The 19,410-nt window shown below is 43.2% G+C and overlaps 1 protein-coding gene across 1 annotated transcript in view; it reads right to left on the bottom strand.

The window, feature by feature from the left end:
* The window catches only part of MAN2B1 (mannosidase alpha class 2B member 1), a 1,009,708-nt gene that overhangs the window by 900,833 nt on the left and 89,465 nt on the right, over positions 1-19,410 (bottom strand). The window contains exons 2-3 of the mRNA XM_044084731.1: positions 5,874-5,976; positions 3,516-3,689 (exon numbers count right to left, since the gene is read on the bottom strand). Of these exons, the coding sequence (XP_043940666.1) occupies positions 3,516-3,689; positions 5,874-5,976 (277 nt within the window). The remainder of the gene's footprint in view (positions 1-3,515; positions 3,690-5,873; positions 5,977-19,410) is intronic.

Raw genomic sequence — 19,410 nt, 5'->3', positions numbered from 1 at the left:
GGCAGCTCCTCTACGGCTAATACAGAACCAATGGGCCCCAATAATATCACAGGTTACCCACAGAGTGACTCAAACATGGACCTACCAGACACAGTTGGATCCATACTTCAACACAGCCTCCAGACAGCCTATGTTCTCATAGATGGATGTACATCAATGTGCATCCTTCTGACTGGGGGGATCATCACCTGATGCACGCATGTATAGACCTATCCTGACTCTCTGTGAATTAGACCAACAAGTCATCATGGAGCTTCTTTAAAAAGGACACAGGTAATATCCCGACTGTGTACCAAACACGTGTGATTTGTTCAGGCTACATCAGGTCTGTCACATCTGTTTAATGTCCTCAAGAAGGTCAATAAGGGCGTGCATGATGACAACACTATCACCCTGGGTAACCTGACCTGGCCATGACATTTGACAAATCCACACTGGGGTAGTGTTGTGAAACTGTCACAAGTGGTCATTTTTTTTCTTTATTTAATTAATTTATTTAACATTTGTTTACCAGGAAAGTCTGACTGGAACACAGCCGATTTTCAGCAGAAGCCAGGAGAGAAATGCTGCAGATGCATGTCTTTGGAATATGGGAGGAAACCACGTGAATGCAGGACGGACACGCAGACTCCGCATAGAAGGCACCCTAGCCAAGAATCAAACCACAGAAACTCTTGCTGTGAGGCAATGCTAATCTCTGCACCAGGGCACTACCCATTATATGGTCATAAACACCTACATCACCAAGTGGATATACCAATGGATCACATATGTAACAGATAAATATGTTGAAGTGTATGAACTGACCTACACAAGGTCTAGGGACCTGAATTTTGTCTGAGACTTGAACATGCTGGAGACGCATATGTGTCCCAGTTTCCCATCCATGTGAAGCTGAGTTCATCTGTTAACCAGTTTAAGCACAGCCTAGACAAGTGGATGGGGAATAAGAAACTTACACCGGACCTGGCACCCATGTCCTTTATGGACAGAGATAGCTTATAAATGCCTGGCCCACAATGTCATATATGGGATGCAGGACATCATTATTCTTTTGAGAAAACTTGGCTAGGCTTACAAATGCCCCTTGGGTTGTTAGCCTAGTAACAGTCTATGAATCGAGAGTCCAGTGATCACGTCTGTACCTCAGGACTCTGTGCTAAGTCCTTTCCTGTTTAAGTCTCGGACATCAAGACTGACTTAGACATCCTTTGTCCAAACAGCTTTGTGAAGAACTGCAGATTGTGGACAATCATTGAATCCAAGTGTGGTACTGGTATAATGCATACAGTATCAATACACACAAAGGATTGCCGCCACAGCCATGGAGACACAGAAGATGAGCAAAAATTATAGAGGGGGGATTAGTTACATTATATATGCAAATACACACACCAATTATAAACAGACACCACACCCCTATGAGCTGACCAAATGGTATGTGTCTTGTGCACTCAAGTAGAGGGTATGCGGAACGTCCACCAGCATGTGCCCACAGTGGTGGCTTCTCCTTTGTATGAAACAACAACTGAGTAAGTGTAGGACATCCATGTGAAAGGGCATTATAGTTCAATAGTTCTCAGCCATCATCACATTGATAAGTGAGTAGAATGCACCCTTTTTCATGTACCTCCCCAACACATCTTCCAGGGATGAGTTACTCAAGTGGACCACATTTGCCACAGTGACCTCCCACACATCACATTGGCCATTCCAAAGTATTCTTTTTGTTGAATACACATTACTGGTTGAAGGTGCAGAACACCCATCAAAGTATTACACAAAATGCATGTGGCATGTGTGTTCCTATGATGCACTCAGTAAATACATAAGCTGATTGACAGCACTGATGGCATGGGTTACATTCGTGACAATGTGGATTATGGCATATATATGCCATGCATACCTGTCAACTAGCCAGGACTGCTTGTAATTCCAAATACAGGTGTAACAGTGTCCCTCCTAACACCTCCGGTAGATGCTAATTTTTGTGGAAGGTGGTGTTGATTCCGCTCATAGATTGCAGACAAATCATGACAGTTGTACAAGTGTGTTCTTGCAGAACCATCTATAATCACGCACAATCACATATGTTACGTTAAAGACATGGGATTAATGGTGGTATTTTGCCGATATTGTCCATAACTGTGTGTGCTTCTGTATACAGTTGTCCATGAGCCTGTTGCCAGGTGTCCCTCTTGGCTGAGACCTACACTGACATAACATTCATACTCTGACAGCTTCACAATATGCACCTACCCCCCTATTGTATATACCGTCCTTGATGCATGTCCTCTCCACTGATATGTCACCTTGTGTGACAGTCACACAATATACAATAAATGCATGACAAGACTATACCCACAAGGGAAGTATGCACAACAGTACATACTGTATTATGTACATACGTGATTACTGCTTAACGGTCTTTTCTTTGTGGTGTACATACATTTACATGCCCTCATCTGCTGAACATTACCATGTTTCACCTGTCCTCTTCCCCTATGTTCATTCCTACAGTTCAGCTCTGTGTCCCTTTCAATACACACACTTCCCCAGAGTAATTACATGCAATTCATCTATGTACCCTTATTCAATACACACACTTCCCCAGAGTAATTACATGCAATTCATCTATGTACCCTTACTGATCACCACCAAAACATTTATTCTTTATGCCTAAAACATGTTTGCACAGTACTCTGCACTGACTAAACATTATTACAACTTTATTAGTTGCCTTATATTAACCCCTGGTAATCACTGTGGCAGTCAGCTCAATCACGCAGAACAAGTCTGCCAGTAAGCAAACATGTCTGCATATCTGCAGGTGTGCATGCTGCTTAACACCTTTCTCTGGCTATCAACAATGTTGCTAGCCACAAAACCATGTTTGTATTTGTGTAAGTGCGATGCGTTGCATGCATATGCTGCTCATCGCACAAACACAAAGTCCTGCATGCATATGCAGTCAGCACTGCTGCTCATCGCACAAACACAAAGTCCTGCATGCATATGCAGTCAGCACTGCTGCTCATCGCGCAAACACAAAGTCCTGCATGCATATGCAGTCAGCACTGCTGCTCATCGCACAAACTCTGTATAGGCTTCGCTCTAAGCCTACACAGAGTTTTTTTGAATCTCCAGGCAAGTTTATTTCCAAATTTATTCCAGTGTTTTTAAAACTTAAATAAAAGTGAACTTTGAGAAAAAAACTATATTTTCATAATCTTTTCTAAATGACAAACACGTTAATTCAGAAGAAATTAAACGATCTTTGCTAAAATGGGAACCAGAAAATCTTCTGACAACATTCTCACAAAAAAAAAAAAATACAGTAAGATTTGCTAACTGGTTTAAAAGTTTAAACCTATTAAGAAAAATAAAATGTCTTAAAAGTCCTTACAACTGACTCCTCAGTTTTGAAAATACCACTGAATGGTATACATTTAAGTAAATAACTAAGTTTAATATTTATTTTGAATAAGCAGGTCACACTATGTAGTGCAGCTTACCCTCATTAACCAGCTGTTTGACCTTCTTTCTCATCTGTTCACTTTGCTGATTCCACCAGCGGTAGAAGAAGGCAATCTCCACATATATAAATCGTTTTGCTGGGTCGGCAAGTAGCTGAGGTATGACAGAGTCCAGGATGTACTGTACACCAGCATGTTGGATGTTGTTGCGGGCTGGAATGAGAGAAGAAGTAAATTGCACCACTGAACATACTTTGGGCTGGTCACAATAAGAAATGCGCTATAAAGCATTCTGCATACAAACAGCATGAGCTATTAAACAAAGAAAACATCAGTTTCTGCAGCGATGTCACACTGTTTAATGGAAAAACTTCTGGGAGTGTGATATGAACAACTGCTAGGTCATGCAAAATCTTTTCACTTCTTGTAGACCCACTTGTTTCAACATTAAGCTCTCTCCCCTCTCTCTAGAGAACATGTGCGATTATACCAAACAAAACGGTGTGTGACTGGGGTTGAGAGGAGCAGCGTGTTAAAATGCTGCTCTGCAAAGTACCTCTTCAAAGAGAATGCTGTGGTCAGGCAAGGACTACTAGAATGGGAGGGGGAAAGCAAATTCAAAGAGGCATTCAAGAGGGAATGGAACATGTGAAGAATGGAGGGATGGAAGGAGAAGTAAAACTATTAAATGGCTTTAAAATGCATCTTTGTCATCAAGGAAATATAATATACATTATAATTGTAGTGTAAGTATTAGCACTGCCCCAGCAGTGAAGGAACCACTTTCTTATAATCAGACACTTAGTCCACTGAGAAAGTAGTAACGTCTCATCACAACATCCATCAGACTGACTTGCTCAGTATTACATGCTATGACCAGACAATTACACAGGTAATTACTTGCTCTTTTTCAGTAATATGGTGCACAGTGACTACACAGCATCTCACAAAACAAGGTGAAATAAGGTAATGACCAAACACCATGTATGCAGAACCATACCCACCAATCTGCAGTACCTTTGGAGATCACCACCAGCCCAAGGGGATTTCAAACCAGTGCCACCATGACACCATCAGATGAACAAAGAGGGCAGGAGGGCAGCTTATCTGGGGGGGGGGGGACACAAGACAGCAATCTCAGACAAATGAAGCAGTGTGACAGAAATGAATGATTATTTCAGGGTGACGTGTAATAGTGCAATAAATGAGGTGGGGACACAAGACAGCAATCTCAGACAAATGAAGCAGTGTGACAGAAATGAATGATGATTTCAGGGTGACGTGTCAGAGTGCAATAAATGAGGTGGGGACACAAGACAGCAATCTCAGACAAATGAAGCAGTGTGACAGAAATGAATGATGATTTCAGGGTGACGTGTCAGAGTGCAATAAATGAGGTGGGGACACAAGACAGCAATCTCAGACAAATGAAGCAGTGTGACAGAAATGAATGATTATTTCAGGGTGACGTGTAATAGTGCAATAAATGAGGTGGGGACACAAGACAGCAATCTCAGACAAATGAAGCAGTGTGACAGAAATGAATGATGATTTCAGGGTGACGTGTCAGAGTGCAATAAATGAGGTGGGGACACAAGACAGCAATCTCAGACAAATGAAGCAGTGTGACAGAAATGAATGATGATTTCAGGGTGACGTGTCAGAGTGCAATAAATGAGGTGGGGACACAAGACAGCAATCTCAGACAAATGAAGCAGTGTGAAAGAAATGAATGATGATTTCAGGGTGACGTGTCAGAGTGCAATAAATGAGGTGCGGAAAGACTTCCATCACTTTCACTTTTCTCTTTATTGTTGGAATTATGCTGCACTAAATTCTTGTAACGTGCTAGAACAGCAATACGTATGACCAGACTTTTCACACTGATCTGGGCTATCAAACACAACATTAAAAATCATAACACTTGCCTTGAAAACTCATAGCAGAGGGCCCAAAAGTGGAGGGCAGTCATTTTCTGTAACAGAATGCTCATACAGCTAGTGATGACGAATCTTTGTATAGGCTTATTTCAGTTGTTTTACATTACATACATACCCTTCAGCAGGTCTATTGACATAATAAAATATCAATAAATGCAGGGGGAGCAAGGTAAACCCTGAGGCCAAAGATCATAGTGCTATGCCTCATAGTATGTGGAAGATACTGCCTTCAAAAAGTGCACGACATGCAACAAAGAGCCATATGCTCCATGAAGATCCTACTTCATTGGCCAATAAAAATGCCTGCCAATGCTGTTTTTTCTGTCGGAGGGTGTAGAAGAGCAGGTAACAGTATAAAGCAAAAGTAAAGTGAAACAAAAGATCACGCAAGAGGTAATCACATTCACTCATAATTCAAGCTTAAAAAGTTCAAACATGTTTTCTGAAATGAACTTGCCTCCATAAAAATACTGGTCAACAGTTTTCAGCCAGCCAACATCGTTGTGTGTGTGCGGCACCAGATGTACATTCAGGAATTCTGGTCTGGTCACTGGGCAAGACTGTAGAGTAAAAAAAAGTATCAGTGTGGAGTCAGACCTAAAAAGATAAAATTGAACTGTGGCAGTGTGTAATAGGTTTTAGAAGCACTTAAGCACCAGTAATAAAGGGTATTACAAATGAATGTCAGTAAAAGAAATACCATACATAATTCAACAGTGCATTTACATTCCTGTATTAGTTTGAAAAGGGGGATGGTACACTGACCCACCATGGACCTTTTTCAAACAGACCTCAGCCACAAATCACATGATGCAAACAAAAAGATTTGAAAAGAAATACGTTACAACGGAATTTGAGAAAACTCCAGCAAATGAACCAAAACATCCAAAGATCAAGAGCCGACACTGCCAAGTTTAGCCACTGTGTAGGAAACCCTTTTTCAGCACAGGCCTGGGGAGAAAAGCTCTGACAAATACAAAATGCAAAAAGATGCAGTACAGTTAAACAGAGTTTAAACAAAAAGCTAGATAATTTTAAGGGAGATATTGATTTATTCTGTAGTTAGGCAGTTATAGGGTTAGTAGTTAGCAGAAATTAAAGGATAGTTAACTTTGTTTATCATGGCTTAGACGTGTGCACATGGACAGATATGACTGTTAAGGTATAATACAAAAACACAGAGAAACTAATGCAGGCCTATTATGAGCAGTGCAAAAGCTTCAGCCTGGCAGGTGATTCATTTTTTTTTTTTGAGAGAGACAGGACCTATTGTGGGGACAGGTTTACAGTCTTGTCTATACTGGCATTTTGTAAAGACAGTTCTTCATACTCTGAACTTGGTAGTGAAAAAATTGTATTTATTTACATTTGTTTAACGGGAGCATCCGACTGAGTCAGGTTTGGCCCATTTTTAGCAGAGGCCCAGGGAGAAAAGCTCCACAAACACAACAAATTACAATGTCTCAAGTAAACACAAACACAGTACAAATTATAAAATGTGTCAGAATTTGAATTGCACACATTGTCTCCAAGGTATGCAGTACATAAGTTAACTTGAAAGGGAGTAGTGAGGTAGGTATAGAATAATTAACTTTGGCAAACGTTAGGATTTGCTGAGAAAGGAGGAAATGAGCTAGGATAGAAGGAAGAAAGATGGGTAGAAAGACACGTGAAGGTGTGAAGAGGAAGGATTAGGGTAGGTAGAGAGTGCAATGGCAATGGCACTCTGCAGGGATTTGGTCAGGTTTTGAGCAGGAGCACAGCCAACTGTTAGTTAGATGTTCTCTTAGTAGTAGTTTGAATTTAGGGGTGTTATTAGTGTTGAGAATGGGTTGGGGTATGTTATTCCAGATTTGGCAACTATGTGTGAGTAAAGGGAAACAACATAACTGTTGTTAATCTTGCTGACCTTCAGAAGTAATTTGCTGCAGGATCTTAAAGTTCTACTGCTAGAATAAGGTAGAACTAGCTTGCTAATAGATGGAAGAGTCCTCAGGGTGGCATCTGGTTGAGAGTCTTAACACTAATTGGTTATAGTTTAGTAAGCTGGGCAGTTCCAACCAACTGAGTTGGTGAAGTACGGTACAATAGTGGGTTCTTGTAGGTTGGTTGCTGGCAAATTTGGCCACTTTATGGTAATGGGATCCTAGTTTGATTAAGTCACACTAAGTTTGCAAAAATGGGTGAGGCGTAAAGGAGGGTGGAGAAGAGAGGAGTCCTACTGATGGCAAGCCTAGTATGGGAGGTAAGGCAGGGCTTAATTCTATACAGTAAGCCTAGTTTGATATGTACTTTCTTGATGACATGGGCTAAACATTTGTTAAATTTGAGGTCTTTGTCAACAGTTGCTCCTAAAAGTTTTGTAGATTCAACAGGCTCAATGCAGGAAAAAATAGTAAAGGATGTTGGATCTAAGGATTTTTTTACAATTGGAGAAGAGCAGGAGTTTAGTTTTAGAGGGGTTGAGGATGAGTTGTGGAGATACTTTTCAATGTTGAGGAAGGATTGACGAGTTTTGACAAGATGACTTGGTAGGGTTGGGGCGCAGCAGATGAGGGAGGAGTTATCTGTATACTAGACTAAGATATAGCATGATGTGCGGCACTATTAATTTATTAGTAAATATGGTGAATAGAAGGGGGCCAAGAATAGAGACCCAAGGTACTCCGACAGAGATAGAGAGGAAGGAAGAAAGTTCATTTTGCTACCTCGTGACTTGTTGGCGGATGGACAGGTAGCTGATGAACCATGAAAGGGTTGAGTAGAAGAGGTTGAGGGAGGCTAGCTTATGATTAAGTTAATTATGGGAGACCATATGAAAGGCCTTAGATAGGTCCAGAAATATGGCAGAGGTAAGTAAGACATTGTTCCTATGCTGGTTCACTGTGCTCATGAAACTGATGAGGGCAGTTGTAGTGCTGTGTTTAGGATGGAAGCTGTGCTGGGAAGAGGCTATAAAGCAGTTTTTCAAGAGGTGGTTAAGGAGTTGTGAATGAATACATTTTTCCAGGATCTTGTCCAGAAGGGAAAGGATGGCAAAAGGGCTGTAGCTGGCTAAGTGTAGGGAGGGACCGGCTTTGTGAAGGATGATACAGGATGCTTTCCAAAAAGATGAAACATATTATTCAGTGATGAATCGATTTATATGAATGGGTATAGGGTATGAAATATATTCTGCAGCAAGTTTAAGATATTCATTACGAAGTTAGTCTGGACCAGGGAAGAGCATTTGAGTTTGCTTAGTTTTTTTTATGTAGTGAGTTTGTATTGGTTGAAAGCTGAAGGCGTCAGGGTTTGCTTTGAAATTTGGGGGTAGTAACAGTTGAGAGGTAGGACTTTGCATGCTGATAGGACAAATAAAATATATTTTCATAACCACACTGTCTAGCTGGATTTATGGCCCATTTTCAGTAGATTCCAAGACAGAAAAGCTACTGTCATTACAAAACAGAGTTAAAAAGTTCATATACAAGTATAACAAAAAGCCTTTATCATTTGTAACATTACAGAGTTAAAACATAGCGGCTTTACATATTTATCAAAACATCTGAGTAACACTAAAGCTTGACAAGCACACTTGTCAGTGGCTGCAGCCTTTGATACAACAGTCAGCAGTCCTACACTGGGTTCTGGGTGACTTACTGTACTAAAGGCTTTAAAATAAGCTCAGGGAGAGCCCAGTCACAACTATGTTGCAATCACGTTCATCACAAACAGCATGTAACGTTTAGAACAGAACTTAAGCTTATTAGAAAAGAATCGTCCTTGGACTAGTATGTACAAGACCTTTGCTAAGATATTAAGAATTGCTATATTCCAAACTTTGCTGGGTTCAGAGAAGCTATTCCCGTTGGGTAGAGGTGCAGGCCGTGTCACTTTCTGCACTAATTCTACTTTATCTATCAAATCAGCGAATCTGCTCCTGTGTATCTCCAGGATAAACATCAATGTTATCTTCAGCATGTCATATCAAACAGTTTCTCTTCATTCAGAATCCTAGGCCCACAACTTGTATTCACCAATATCCAACAGTTTTACTAGCATCTCCCAGCTATATACACCGTGTTGGGACAGTGCTCACCCCCACCTCTATACTTCCAATAAAAGCTGTATGACAGCTATTTACAAAATTGTCTCCAAACCTGCGTTATACACCACCTCAACTACAATATTAACATTTTCTGCCTTACCTAATTCCTTCCCTCACCTCCGTTTCTTTGAATTTCTAAGCACTAATTACATGATCTATTATCTGACAAACTCACAAATACACCTCTTCAAATGCTCAACGTTCAACATCTACGAACACATAAGTATCTTTCATTCTGTAATAACTTTATTTCATAGGAATGTAATGTCACTAGCAAATGAATGTGAAATTGTTAATGCATGTTACTTAATGTCTGCTCATGTATATTACTTAATGTCTGTTTAAAAATCTTTGTTAACATAGGTTCATATGTGGGTACTAGGCTATCTGTCCGAAGGCATTTATAAGCCTAGCCAGAATGTGTTGGCTTTAGCCACCCCCTTAGATTAGTTCCCTGTGCCTCTGTCCAGCAGAGCCACTGAAGTGATCCCCGGAGTAAACTTTCTGTTTCCCATCCACTCATCAAGGTTACTTTTGAAGAGTGTTAGCGAGGAGCTCTGCCTAATGTAGATTGGGATCTTGTTCCAAAGCATAGGAAGTCTCTGGGACAGGAATCTATCCCTCCAGCACGTCCTATTTATTGTTGTGGTGAGGTTTAGATCCCTAGAGCATGTGGCTCAAGGAGATAAGTTTTTTTTAGGTGGAGCATGTCCATCAATTCTGGGTTGGACATGGCCTTGTATGTTAGGCAGAGATCACCTCTGAGTAGACGGTATGCAATTGAGTACAGCTGAAGTTTCTTCAGACGAGCTGCATAGGGCATCTGTTTGAGGCCAGTGATCCTCTTGGTGAGGTACTTCTGTGGTCTTCCTAGCTGCTGCAGGTGTCTTGTAAGGTACATCCCAAATGGAACATTGTACTCTAAGATGGGTCTGATGAGTAGAGGGACACAATGCTCTCTTTTGATCTGGATGCAAACCCTTTTGTGATTAGGTGGGCCTTGTAGAAGGCTTTTCTAACCACTCTGGCAATGTGATTATCAAAGGGGAGATTGCTATCTACTTGGGTCCCCAGATCCCTTATTACATCTTCCATATTTAGGGGACTACCACCTATGTGGTAATTTGTGGGTACTTTATTTTTTCTAAAGGGAAAGACTATGCACTTTTTGGCATTTAGCTTGAGACGATGATTTTGACACCGGGTATCTGTCTCAGTGAGACCCTTTTGGAGGATGTCTGTATCAGCCAGAGAGTCAATTATAGCCCCTAGTTTGCAGTAGTCAGCGAACTTGGTCAGCCATACTCCTCCTGTGCTTGCCTGTACCTCTGAGAAGTATATGCTGAACAGGAGGAGTCCTAGGACTGAGCCCTGGGGAAGACCACTTGTAACTGGTTTAGAGTCGGACCTAGCTCCCGCAACTCTCACCATGTGGGTTCTGTCCGTGAGCCAGTTGGCAACCCATCCTGTGACGTAGGGGTTTATGTTCAGGCTGGTGAGCTTGTCTATAATAAAAGAACAAGTTGCAAGGAAATATGAATAACAACCAAAACTGAGAAAAACACACTTTATAATAGCAAAGCTTTCGGATAAAATCCTTCCTCAATACTAATACTTGTATTAGTATTGAGGAAGGATTTTATCCGAAAGCTTTGCTATTATAAAGTGTGTTTTTCTCAGTTTTGGTTGAGCTTGTCTATAACACCAGAATGGGGAATGGTGTCAAAGGCCTTTGTGAGGTCTAGGTAGGCTGTGTGTACCACCTTTCCTTCGTCTATAGCCTTGGTAACTGTCTCAAAGAAGTCCACCAAGTTTAGGAGGCATGATCTGCCCTTAAAGCTGAACTGGGTAGGGTCCAGTGTTTGGAGGTTCCCAAGGTCTCTGTTGAGTTCCATGATGATGTGCTCCATAGCCTTGCAGACCAAGCTAGTCAGGTTTGTAGGGCGATAGTTCCTGGGGCCTGTTGTGGCTCCACCTTTGTGGAGTGGAATAACCGTTGCTGTGCACCACTCTATGGGTACGTAGCCTCTGGAGAGGCTGACTTTGAACAGTGTGTTTAGGTGAGGGATTAGTTTGTCTTTGAGCTCATGTAGGACGCAGCCTGGGACACCATCCGGTCCCACAGATGCTGTGTTTTTGGCTTTGGAGAGGGCTGTTTTAACCAGAGTGTCTGTCATTTCAGGGGCTCTACATTCTTCTGGTATGGTTATGGGCCCTTTTGGGGGTGAGAGGGGGGTGAAGTTTGTGCTGAACTTGTCTGCCAGGATGTTGGCGATATCGGTCGATTCAGTGTATTTTGTGCCATTCTGCACCAACTCCAAGCAGATCTGAGCATTGCCACTTAGATTCTTGACATAGCTAAAGAATGCCTTGTGGTTTTCTTTGGAGTCCTTGGCAATTTTTCTTTCAAAGCTCGCCTTGGATGATTTTATGAGGGATCGTAGTTTCTTGCTGATGCTGATCAGGGATGTCTTCCCTTCTTGGGATTTTACCCTTTTCTGTACTAGTTTCCTCCTTCTATTGTATAGCTTGTTTATGGCAGGAGTCCACCAGACTGGCTTCCTTTTCTTGGAGGAGTGAGTCTTGGCTTTGCTTGGGCTAGCACGATCCATGCATTCTTGTAGGTGCCCATAGAATGCATTAGTAAAGGATTTTGCAGCTTGGACAGCGTTATCCTTTAGCATGGGGGCTTTGAAACTTTCCACCTCGGTCTTAAGTAACGTGAAGTTTGCTTTTGAAAAGTTTTTCACAGTGGTTTCCTTGTCCAGAGGTGGGGGCGGAATGTGGATATCCAAAGTGATTTGTTTATGGTCAGATCTAACCAGCGAGGGGTTGACCTCTGGTCTGGAACACCGGTCGCCCATGTTGGTGATGACCAGGTCCAATATGTTATCACCTCTTGTGGGAGCATTGACCAGCTGATCCAGAGCATTCGAGTTTATATATTCTAGGAAATGTTGGGCAAGTGAGTTAGTACTCGAGTAGTTCTCCCAATTAATGTTTGGGTAATTGAAATCACCCAATATTAGGGTGTTTGGTAAGACCTTTATGTTTCCCAGTGTTTCCAGAAATGCGGAATGGGGGTCCTAGGACACGGTGGGTGATCTGTATCAAGCTACAATTTGAGTTGCAATTTTGCCCATTGTTAGTTGCACGTGGATGATCTCTGAAGCATCGTGCTGTGTCACTAACCTGGAGGAGTATGTATCCTTGATGAATATGGATATGCCCTTGCCTTTTGTATTTTGGTCCGGGTTCTGTGGCCAAAATGTATGGTACGAGTTTGTAGCCTGGTAGTGCTGGGGTGCTCTCTGGAGCCTTAAACCAGGTTTCTGTTACTGCACATATATTGATTTTCTCCATACTGAGGAGTGCCTCGAGTGCATGCATTTTGAGGTTTAGACTTCTGGCATTGAGTAGCATTACCCTCAGTTTTTTGTTACTTGTGCTATTTACGGCGGTGGGTTTGTCTTTTGAGCCTTGCCTAAAAAAGGCACTATGGGGGTGGCAAGAGCCCTGGCCCAGTATTCAAAAGCCTAAGGGTGACAGGTGCAAGCCGTCTCTAGCGAAGCAGAGTGGCTTGTCGAGCATGTCATCCCATGGTTTGTGTTGGGGGGTGGAGGTTGCTTCGATGTCTGCTTTGGAGGTCTCTGTTGCTTTTGCAGATTTTTATTTAGAGCCTCCGAGTATGTTTTCACGTATTTATGTGCTTTATTTGCCGGTGCTGGTTTAACGGTCTATGTGAGACTGGTGGTGTGATGTAATTACTTCCCTTCTCCTCTTGACTTTCTGATCCAGTCTTGGGTTGAGAGAGTTTAGCCTCCAGCTTGGCTGTATAATTGCATCTCTCGCATGTATTAGTATTTGGTGGTAGGAGGAGAGGGTTGTCTGTGTACATGAGGCAGTTGTAACATTGCCTCAAAATGCCCAGATTCACCAGCTGGACTGGAGAGTACACCTGAAACTGCCCTTTGGACATGCCTGGATAGGTCCAGTGAACTGTTTTACTGTCGGCTCAAATACCAGAGGCTTAGTATTTCTGCGCCAGTTGCTGTCGCTCCAGGACTGACGTCAGGTCGTCAGTGGTACAAAAACAGGCAGCCGATGCCATTACATCAGTTTTTCTTGCCCTAAATATCAGGAGCCCCCAAAAAGGAGCTAGGTTATGGTGGAAGAAAGTACAGTTTTGTACCTACCATAAATGTAGATGTCCGAACTGGATAGCATCTGCAGTCATAACAACTGGGTTGTCCTGTCGTCAGGCAGCCCTTCGGTTGGCCGGATTCCAAAGTCCGGGTCCGGCTTCGGCTGATGTCGCACTTCACCCGACGTCATCTCTGCTGGTCTTCGGGTATAAAGGCATCAGCCGACGCCATTTTCCTCAGTGTTTCTTGCCCCAGATGCCAGTTGCCCTCTTGGAAGGCTAAATTTTGGGTAAATGCCAATGTTTCCAAAAGATAGAAGGCAAACACAAAAATAAGCATGTATGTACATATATACAAACAAATACACCATAAGAGACTTCCCCCCACCAGCTAGCTATTAGGAGGGTAAATACCCTAGGAGTACCACAGAGGGAAGGAGGAGGGTAATCCTGACTGCAGATGCTATCCAGTTCGGACATCTACATTTATGGTAGGTACAAAACTGTACTATGTCCTTCATGGATGCATTTGCAGTCATAACAACTGGGTAGAATACCATAGCCAACTAGGGGAGGAGGAAGAATAGATTATGGTGTGGTTAGGATCCCTTGCAGTACAGCAGTGGCAAACCCTGCTCGGGATCTGGAATACAGAGGTAAATTATAATGCTTGGCAAATGTATGCACGGAGGTCCAAGTAGCCGCCTCAATAATGTCCTTGGTTGCCACTCCTCGTAAGAAGGCTGTGGTAGTGGCTGTTGCCCTTGTAGAATGAGGCCTTATGTTCTGTGGAATTGGTTTTCCATGGAAGGAGTAACAGAATCGTATGCAATTTCCTATCCATTTGGAGATTGTCTGTTTGGAAATAGCTTTTCCTTCCCTTCCTGTTGCATAGGCTACAAAAAGTTGGTCAGTTTTTCTGTTACTTTTTGTTCTGTCCAGGTAGTAGCGTAGCTATGTACATCCAAGGTATGCAGCATTCTTTCCCCTCTGTTTTGTGGGTTGGGGAAGAAGGTAGGTAGGTGGATTGCCTGGTTTAAAGACACTCTGGATACCACCTTAGGCATAAATGTAGGATTAGTCCTCATGGACACTCTATCTTGGTGAAAGATTAGGAAGGGTTGTACTGCCATTAGGGCCTGAAGTTCAGAAACCCTCCTTGCTGAGGTTATTGCCAGTAGGAAAGCAGTTTTCCACGATAGATGCTGCAGGTCTGCTGTTGCTGCTGGTTCAAAAGGTGCGAGTGTCAACTTTTCTAGCACAAAGTTCAAATCCCAAGCTGGCAATGGTGGTTTCCTAGGAGGTTTTACATTCTTGATCCCTCTGAGGAACTGCCCGAGTAAAGGATGTGAAAAGACAGGTGGATCAAAGCTGTATTCTGCTGAAATAGCTGATGCATGTATCTTGATGGAGGAATAGGACAGGCCTGTATGTAGAAGCTCTGCCAAATACTCCAGAATGTTAGCAATATCTATATTCAACACATCTTTTCCTCTTTCAGCACTCCAAATGACAAACCTTTTCCATTTTCCTGCATAGTTCCTTCTTGTTGAAGGTCTGCGGGCTTCAAGGATAATGTCTTTAACCCTTTGGGAAAGTTCTGGATTTGTTGCTGCTATGTGATGTTCCATGCAGTCAGTTGCAACGTTTTTAGGTTTGGATGCATGATGCTGTAGTTGTTCTGAGTTAACATCAAAGGCATCAGGGGTATTGACCACATTTTGTCCCGAGACATGCTCCTCAGCAATGGGTACCAGTGTTGTCTTGGCCAGTTTGGAGCTATCAGGGTTATCCTTGGACGTTCCTCCTTGATTTTTAGTAATACCTTGTGTATCAAGGAAGAGGTGGGAATGCATATGCTGTCAGACCTTTCCAGCTGAAGGAGAGCGAATCCACTTTCCATGCAAGTGGGTGGAATGTCCTTGTGCAGAATTTTTTGAGCTGGTGATTGAGAGGGGAAGCGAATAGATCTATCTGTGGCATTCCCCATTTCTTTGAGATGGTCTTGAAGATGTCCGGGTGTAGCATCCATTCGTGAGCATCCGAGGTGGTTCTGCTTAACATGTCTGCTAGAGTATTCTCCTTTCCCGGAACAAATATTGCCTGTAACTGGATGTTGTAGCTGAGTGCCAGGTTCCAAAGGTCCAAAGTCATTCTGCATAGGGGGTATGAATGGGTGCCTCCCTGTTTGTTGATGTACCACATGACTGTGGTGTTGTTGTCTGTCCTTATCATCAAATGGCCTTCTTTGAGAAATGGTCTGAATTTTTGGATTGCCAGTTTTACTGCCAGCATTTCTTTTAGGTTGATGTGCAGGTGAAGCTGGTCCTGCGTCCACAATCCTTGTACGCATTTGTCCAGCATGTGAGCCCCCCATCCTAGGTCTGAGGCGTCTGCTGTGATGGTTTGGCTTGCTTGATAGTTGTGAAAGGGTAGGCCTGGGTTTGACTGGCATGCTTGAGCCCACCATAGGAACTCCTGTTTTAGGCATGGGATTAGTGGGATTTCTGCTTCTAGGCTGTGCCTGTGTTGTGACCATAAATTCTTTAGGTACCACTGTAGTTTTCTCATATGTAGCCTGGCATGTGGAACCAAGATTATGCATGATGCCATGAAGCCCAAGGCCTGCAGAACTTTTCTTGCTGTTAGCTTGTTCTGTCTTGTTAGTGCCAAGAAGTAAAGAGGGAGATCTTTTGTTTTTCTGCAGTTAGGAATGCCATTTGCTTTACTGTGTCCAATTCACCAAGAATGTCCTTGTTTGGGATGGTATCAGCCTTGACTTTTGTAAATTGACTGTGTATCCCAGTGCTTGTAGCAAGTAAATGACCCTTTGTAAATCTGTTGTCAGCTTGCTTTTGTTGTCCCCTTGTAGCAGGCAGTCGTCCAGGTATGGATAAATTTGGATTCCCTGTAGTCTGCAGTGGGCGATTACTGATGCCAGGCATTTTGTGAATACTCTGGGCAGTAGATAAGCCAAAGGGCAATGCTGAGAATTGATAGTGCTCTGATCCTGCAAGAAATCTGAGGTATCTTCTGCAAATTGGTCGAATGGGGACGTGCAGGTATGCCTCCTTGAGATCTAGAGTTACCAGCCAACACTCCTTGCCCAGCATGGGAAGAAGTTGCTGTAGGGTCAGCATTTTGAATTTTGGGACAATGATGTATGTATTTAAGGTGGACAGGTCGAGAATAGGTCTCCAACTTTTTTCCTTTCTTGGAACTAGGAATAGTCTGGAGTAGTATCCTTTGCCTTGTTCTGTTATTGGTACTCTTTCCACAGCTCTCATCTTTGTTAATTGCATTATCTGCTGTAGAGCTTCTGTTTTTTGATTTGGAGGCAGGTTTGGCATTCCTCTTTTGACTGGTAAAGTGTGGAAGTGGAACCGGTAACCTTGGTCTATGGTTTGCAAAATCCACTTGTCTTTTGTGATGTAGTGCCAGTTCTTGGAAAATAAGGTTAATTTTCCGCCTAATGGTGCTGCTATTTGCTCCCTGGTAGGCGGAGTTAGAATCAAGTCACTGTGATTGTGCTGTTGTAGTGGTAGTGGCTGTGCCTGTGCCTCTGTTATTACCTTGCCACTGTCGTCCTCGGTAGGCACCCCCTCTGGATTGATTTCTGCCTCTGGAACGTCTATTCCTGCCCCTTTGGGATCTAGTGGAGTCAGGAAAGGACCAATTTTTGGCAGGCCAGTTCCTGCTAAACCTTGGGGGCTGAACCTGCAAGAAATCTTTAACCGTTTGTACAGATTTTGCCTTTTCTTCCATTTTCTTCATTACCTGCTGGGCAGGTGTACCAAACAAACTGGCCTTATCCATAGGAGCATCTAATAACTTAGCTTTAACATAAGACCTGTTCCTTCAGCCATGCATGTCTTCTTATCACTGTGCCAGTCATGGCTGATCTAAATGAAGCCTCCAGTGCATCATAGCCACATTTTAAAGAATGGTTACTAACCTGTTGGATGTTATTTACCATTTCTAGTACATATTTCTTATCTATAGAGTCATCAGAGGATAGCTTTTTAGTTAACTGATCAAGCATAAACTCTTGGTATTGTATCATGTGAAACTGACAGTTTAAAGCTCTAGCTGAGAGAGTAGCTGAGGTGTAAACTTTTTTGCCCCATCTGTCTAAAGACCTGGCTTCCCTTTCAGAAGGAATAGGGTTTTTTGCTGTGGTCGAGGCTACTGCCTTAGGCCCCTGGGATATAGTTTCGGGTCTGCAAGTGGGGCCTTGTATAGGTGATGGTGAGTGTCTGGTACCCTGTAAAATCTATCTGGTTTGGCAGGGGCTGGAGGTAAGGAATCTGGTGCAGTGCAGACATCATTAAATGCATCGTCCACAACAGAGAGGACAGGAGGTATAGCTAAGGGCCTGTGTTGTGGAAGGTGCAGAAAGGTCCTAAGTCTTTTTCTGGAATCTGAGAAATCCTGTTCCTGCCATTGGAATTGTTCTCGCATGGCATGTAAGGTTTCCCCAAAGGAGAATTCTTCTGGTGGAGAAGCAGCTGGAATGGATTCTTCAGCATCTGAGTCTTCATAATTGGAGAAAGGAGCCTCTGGCTGGTCTGTAATATCTGAGTCATCCGCAGAGTCATCAGAGGACACAGGCTCGGGGAGCTCGGCTCTAGGTCTCTTTTCTGGGGGCTGAGAGGCCCTGTCTGGGTGAGATTGAGATCCCCTAATTAAAGATATTAAATCTTCTGCCAGAGTAAGCATTTGTGAACTAGAAGTGGGCCTGGTTGAGGGGGGTTTAACAGGCACTGATTTAGTAGATTTGGCTGCTTTAGCCCTGGCAAAGGCCTTAATAGACATGGCTGCAGGAGGCCTAGCAGCACCACGTGCTGGGGTAGAGACATCCAAAGGGATGGTGTCTGATAAGTCACTAGTAACCACTGTTGTAGGTAAAATTTCTGAGGCCGATTCAAGTAAGGTAGCAGGAACCTCAGTAGTAGTCATAGATTCAGCTGTACTTTGATCAGTTTTCTCGGTTTCGGCCGAAACCGAGACACTCGCGGTTTGCTTAACCATGGTTTCGGCCGAAACAGTGGACCGCGAGTGTCGGTCTTTTTCTTTGCGTTTTTTAACAATTTGGGTAGTCGGAGGATCCGACGGCATAATGTACGCAAAATCTGAGCCGAAAAACTGTTCAGCAAACTCCGACCGACGCCTAAGCGTTCGTCGGTTGAATGAGGCAACAGGCCGAACAGGCTGCTACGTCGTGGTCTGGGCCTAAACAAGGCAAACAGTAAGAGTGGAAATCTTTATGAGGTATTTGTTTCCCACAAGTTAAACAGTTATTGACTTTTCTGACATCGGCTGAGGCAAGAAAGGGTCCCCAACGGGTACTTAGCTTTAGAAGTCTTCGAAGTAGTATTCGGTAGTAGTAATCTCTGGATCTGACCGACCGGCACTTGCGAACAGCTTCTGCTTCGGGCGCCACGTGGCAAGAAAGACTGAGGAAAATGGCGTCGGCTGATGCCTTTATACCCGAAGACCAGCAGAGATGACGTCGGGTGAAGTGCGACATCAGCCGAAGCCGGACCCGGACTTTGGAATCCGGCCGACCGAAGGGCTGCCTGACGACAGGACAACCCAGTTGTTATGACTGCAGATGCATCCATGAAGGACATCACCACGAGTAGAAAGTAAATACCAAAAATTCCTTGTAAGGAGAGAGAGAGACAAGGGGGGTGGAAGGAGGGAAACCAGGACTGCAACAGTGAATACACTTGAACATCTACATTTATGGTAAGTGTA

Source organism: Protopterus annectens, chromosome 9.part0 (genome assembly GCF_019279795.1).
Source record: "Protopterus annectens isolate FY-2018-M chromosome 9.part0, PAN1.0, whole genome shotgun sequence".
NCBI classification, from domain to species: Eukaryota; Metazoa; Chordata; order Ceratodontiformes; family Protopteridae; genus Protopterus; species Protopterus annectens.
Note: the sequence above shows the minus strand (reverse complement) of the source record. Positions and strands in the feature narration are given on the sequence as shown.